General features: G+C 38.4%; 1 protein-coding gene across 1 annotated transcript in view; it reads left to right on the forward strand.

Moving 5' to 3' along the window:
• Window positions 1–5,713, forward strand: part of LOC139474207 (exostosin-like 3) — a 47,790-nt gene extending 42,077 nt beyond the window's left edge. The window contains exons 5-8 of the mRNA XM_071257117.1: window positions 2,868–2,995; window positions 3,590–3,734; window positions 4,319–4,447; window positions 5,146–5,713. Of these exons, the coding sequence (XP_071113218.1) occupies window positions 2,868–2,995; window positions 3,590–3,734; window positions 4,319–4,447; window positions 5,146–5,355 (612 nt within the window). The 3' untranslated portion in view covers window positions 5,356–5,713. The remainder of the gene's footprint in view (window positions 1–2,867; window positions 2,996–3,589; window positions 3,735–4,318; window positions 4,448–5,145) is intronic.
• The last annotated feature ends 287 nt before the right edge of the window (window positions 5,714–6,000 follow it).

The following is a 6,000-nucleotide window of genomic DNA, read 5'->3' on the forward strand; positions in this document are numbered from 1 at the left end:
TACCTTTTGTAAAATGTATTTTTCATTTTATGTAATTAGTTTCCTTAGTGGGAATTTCCATCAGTCAACAGGGAACAGTAAATCTCTGCAACAGGAAATGATTTCCTGCCATAAAGTTAAAGGAAATAAGTGCAGAAATATCTCACAGTTTGTTTGAAATATCTAAACAGGTTTCAATGCACCAAATATGAAGGGACTGGTTCAAAAATCTTTCATATGTTTTTTGCTAGTCATAATTAACATCATTCATGTTATGATCATGAATCATATTGAAAGTAGACTTCATGGAACAAAGCAATGTTTTTGGTTATATAATGATAGCAATTTTTGGTACTAATTTCATTCTAAGTTAGTTTTTCTCAAAATGATAATTTGAGCTTTGAGACAACCCCCTACAGGAGGTGTGGCTCTTCAGGAGTCTTAGCATGTTGATTATGAGGATCAACATTTGAAAACATGATTATATTTGATGGATATCATATGTACATTGTGCAATGTTCTCAAAATATCCTTGTAACTATATCTTAACATTTGATTACTTCAAAGTTTAGTTGCGCTTAATTGTTTCACTTGGAGATAATGGTTTCCTGATGGCTTGTTGTAGGTACTTGTACAGGGTCTTGTTACATAGAGCATAGTTCACTAGTGTCATTCAGGCAGTACGCACACTTCAATTACAGGTTCTGAACACTCAAAACAATCCCCAAATATGCTACTCAAAAGAAGTTAAAGAAAACAGATTCTAGCAGATTAACTATAGTAATATGAAAGAGTCAAGTGTTGTTTGATTTCTTTCAATACCGAGTAATATATATTCCTTTTTTTCCCCTCCAACTATATCAGCCCTTTGGTTCAACTATTCTTCGTTTTAATGAAAAATCAAGTTTGACATTTCTTCAGAATCCTATATATCTTGGCACATAGTACAGAAAAAGTGGTAATGTTGATCTATTTGTGCTTCAGAGAACAAGTGCATGTAGCTTATTTCTGAACATCTAAGTACATGTGCTAATGATTATGATGATCGTTTCCTGATGTACATGGCATAGATGTTTTCTGTTTCTCAAGTGTGCAAATCATCAGGAAATATGTTCTTTAGAACCCTTATTAATTTGCTCTACATAGTTGAAGACTGTATATCATTATATATTTATGGCGACATGTACATATTGAAAATGTAAAGATTTATGTGTTAGAATATGCTTATTGATATAAATGTTGAGGGTGACTAGAGTCACGGGTGGCCCCGTGCTTGTGGGTTTCACTGAAGTGGTAAACGTCCGAGACCTGCATCACTTCAGGCTTTCCTCCCACATTAAGCTGACACGCTTAACTGGAATACTGTTACAAGCGGCGTTAAACCCACCTCACTCACACACTCTCTCACTCTAGGGTGACTATTTGGTAATTTTAATTATTGCAATAGTTAACATTGCCTTCACTTTACCGGAATGCAATTTTCCTGTATTTATTCAACATGATGTTAATTCTAACATTTCCACCATTTCCTAGGGTGCAAGGATCGACATTGTTTGGGAGTTAAGGAAGGTCACTCTGGTTATTGTCTGATAAAATGAAATCAACATGTGTCTACAAATCGGTCTGTCCGCAAGAGTTACTGCCCTTTATCAAAGAGAAGCTACTCTTAACCCTAGCCTATGAGACATCACGTTTGTGTTAGAGTTTGCCTGTCCTATCATAATGTTATGAAGTGCAGTTCAGATGTTCACACAGTGACAAAACGACACAAGGTAACAATTTGGACATGTTTCGGTCAAATCCAACTGTTTTATTTTGGAGAAAAGGTTCCAAGCAGAGGTCACAAGAACAGATATGGAAACTGACCCCACTAGGCTAACATCCTCGCTAAATTGTTTTGCAATTTATATCACCAAAGCTGCCAAAACTTGTAAAATGCCTTACTATTCTTTTGATAATAATAACAATTATCCCAGTAGTTTATCCAGGGTTAGAAATTAACACTTGCCCACTAGCCTGGGGCTAGTACAAATTCCCTCGGCTAGTACAAATTTCCCCATTGTTTTGACATTACAAGGGCATTTTATCCTTACTCAGGCTAATAAAGCTTTAAAGTTTTTAGTTTAGTTCTAACCCTGTAATCACCAGATTCCCGATGGTTAATTCGGACTCGATCACTGAATGACAAAGGAGACACCATGTTTGTTTGTAAACACTGAAAGTAGTCCCTACTGAACCTTGGATATTTGCATCTCTATCGGCATATGACCCCAACGGAGATTGTTTTATCCATGGCTTTATCCTGCCAAGAAACCCACCCATTATATGTCAAAAATGAATATATTCAGGTTCGATTTATTTCTTAGACCAGTTGCTTTTCAGTAGGGGCAGTGGGCCCTTGAAACTAAAACTAAAAATTGTGTGGTCTTATGATACTGAGTGAAAGTGACTTATTGCCAGCCAATGGCGGTAGTGAAACAGGGTACTTGCTTACTTACGGGCAGTAATGCACTCCTTAGACCTCCTCAAAGTGCTTGGACATGAGCCATTGTGTGTAGTAAAGAATAGAATCTCCATGCCAACTTTGAATACAACTAGCCCAATGCTTGATGCATTACCATGGCCAACTATGGTATGATTTGCAGTTGTCAGTGTTGGAAGTGCATCTGTTGAGATGTTATGGAGGTGTCCTATGATGCCATGGAGGGCAGGATGGTTCACATGTTGGAGGATGCTGCAGGTGTTCACAGATCTTCACACAGAGTAGTAACATATTGGAGTGAAGCATGATCTAATTGAGATTTGTTGGCTGGCGTATTTGTTGAGCCTCGCCTCATTATGAGTTACTTTTCTCTATTATTTTCTATGTAGATAATATATGTTTTCAGATTGTCAAGACATTCAAGAACAGCTTGAACAACCGATTCTTGCCCTACGATTCCATCGAGACGGAGGCAATTCTTAGTATTGATGATGATGCACACCTTCGACATGATGAAATCATATTTGGATTCAGGTGAGATGGCATCTGATGTTGAAAATGATGATACAATGTTCACAGTGAGAATGTGGTCAGTTACTCTTTGGAGCCAAATTGAGAAAATGATTCCATAGATAATATCTTTAGTTTCATCCTTGATGCTTGGTTGAGCAGATTCTAGTATTTCCTGTATGAACAGATTAGAGTTGAAAGATAATGTTTTCCATTGTTGCTGTTTATGATGTAAGTCTTGTACTGATGATTACACATGTTTTGCTATACTCAGTTTATGAATCAGACAATTCAAAATTTCTCATATGTTGAATGAAATTCAAATTTTGAGTAATATTTTCCTTCCTGTTAAGACTGTTAATTAACTTCAGAATGAAACTAAACTTCAAAGTAGGTTAATACAGGAATTGAAGTAACCCTTCTCTATATTTTTAACTGCCACAGTTCTCTTCAGAAATCACTAAGAAAACATGTCTCATAATGTTTTTTTTAAAAAGTATGCTTTTGGAAGAAAAACTTGTAAACCATGTGATAAAAAAAAGATGCTGTATCAATGTGATCAGGGTGGGAAAGTATATAATGGGACTGGATGATGTTTCATTTGCATCTTCACTATAGAGTGTGGCGTGAGGAGCGAGAGCGTATTGTGGGATTCCCGGGTCGGTTCCATGCATGGGACTTGAAGCACCAGTCCTGGCTGTACAACTCCAACTACTCCTGCGAGCTGTCCATGGTCCTCACGGGCGCGGCCTTCTTCCACAAGGTACCAACAAACAAGCACTGTCAGAGCTTACATGCAGTACCTCTTTGACATGGGATCAAGACCTTATTTTGCAGTAATGAATGTTCGGGGGGTCTTGGGGTGTCACTCCTGTAGTGTTTGAATCTTCAGTCATTCTCAATTTCTGACATTTTCTAAAACCCTCCATTGATTTTAACACTAATATGGGTTTTCCTCCCAGGATAAATGTTTACTGCATGATCTTGACAAATGCATTGTAATATGAGACCGGTGAGATTCTACAAGAGAAGAAGAGTTTTGCACAGTTGGTTCATGGACACAAAGTATTTCCATATGCATATTTTAAACAAATTGACATATTTGGAGAAAGGAATGTCAAGGAACGTGACCCTTTCATCTAAAGTTAAATGATGGAATGATAAATGGAACTTTAGCAGTAGCAACAGACATTGTCCTCCAAAACAGTTTTGTATTTATAAGGGAAGATAACTCTGTGACTCATAACAGTATCTGTCTCTGATGCAGACAATGCAATGGCCTGAACTAGAATCTTTTAGTTTGTGGATGATACGTGATGTTCCATGAGTGACTTATCTGTGTTCCAGTACTACTCGTACCTGTACAGCTATGTGATGCCAGCCGCTATCCGAGACAAAGTGGACGAGTACACCAACTGTGAAGACATAGCCATGAACTTCCTCGTGTCCCACATCACTCGCAAACCTCCAATAAAGGTAGGCACCAGTGCTGTGCTAACAGTCTTCACTGTATTAGTGGTCTGTTCTGAAACTGTAGAATTATTCAGGGTTCTATGTTAAGATATATCTTCTATTTTTCTCATGCTTCCAAGTGGTACAGAAGTCCATTGGAAACCTGAATCCCTAAAGTACTGTGGGAAATGCTAGAAAAATTATATTTGCCTGTTAAAACAAGATAGATTGTTTCACAGACTGTTGCTATTGTAATGTCAAGTAACTATCGATCAATCAACCTGTGGTTTGAAGTATTTCAATCTCAAGTAGTCTAACAACAACTTTACAGGAGACAAATTCGAACAAAACAAGAAGTTCAGATTATTCAAGTTTATTTAAGTCAAATGAGGGAAGTCTGAAAAGGACTATAGAAATATGAGCATGCAACATGGAATCTGTATTAGGAAATGTGTACAAGTTCTTTACACTTGAGACCAATGAAGATCCGGGTTAGAATAGATCTTTAGCAATCCATGTTTGTCATAAGAGATGACTAATGGGATCGGGTCGTAAGGCTCGCCGACTTGGTTGATGCATCTCATCGTATCCCAATTGCATAAATCGATGCTCATGATGTCAATCACTGGATTGGATGGTCCAGACTTGATTATTTACAGACAGCCGTTATATGGCTTATGTTATTATTTATAAAAGCTGATAATCCCCTCCTAAATCCACAGGTGACATCGCGATGGACGTTCAGGTGTCCGGGCTGTCCACAGACTCTGTCCAGCAATGATTCCCACTTCCAGGAGCGACACAAGTGCATCAACTTCTTCGTGAAGGTGTACGGCTACATGCCCCTGCTGTACACGCAGTACAGGGTGGATTCTGTGCTGTTCAAGACTCGTCTGCCACATGATAAACAGAAGTGCTTCAAATATATATGAGGCTGTGGACGGTGGGGTATCTAATCACAGAGGTATTACAGGGTGCTGTTTGAGACATACTGCCTCAAGACTTAGTGTTGCAAGTGTATAGTATGGAAGGGGTCTTACGGACGTAACATATTGGGCATTGTGGAAGGGAGACAACTCTTTCATAACAGCATCTGTCTCTGATGAAGAGAATGCAGCAAACAACCTTCCACGAAGCGATCCTGGGTCCACTTGCACAAAGCAATCTTAGTGCTGTGATCATAACTCCCAAAAATTGAATATAGACCTATGATAGTCATAGTGCTAAGGTCACTTTGTGCAAGTGGGCCCTGCAGCTGATGGCTTTCAGATGTAGGATAGCTGTAGTGCTGTAGTGCTGTAGTGGTTGTCTTGTGGAACAGGGCCCATGTCTTATGTTCTCCACTGCAGACAGACGAGGAATACACTAAGTGTATAGGAGGACATTCCCTCGTACAGAACAAGATCATGTCAATCATTACCAGGTTTCAAACACAGCGAAGCAGATCATTTTATCACTTCAGAGTGTTAACTCATGTGTGCTTTTATGGGGGAATTCAATGCAGATTATATTCAACGAATCACCAAAAATATTTCAGATATGTATGATTGTATATTTTCATCAAAAATAATATTATG

The sequence above is a fragment of the Haliotis cracherodii genome, unplaced genomic scaffold (assembly GCF_022045235.1).
Source record: "Haliotis cracherodii isolate W230 unplaced genomic scaffold, xgHalCrac1.p SCAF_1, whole genome shotgun sequence".
NCBI classification, from domain to species: Eukaryota; Metazoa; Mollusca; class Gastropoda; order Lepetellida; family Haliotidae; genus Haliotis; species Haliotis cracherodii.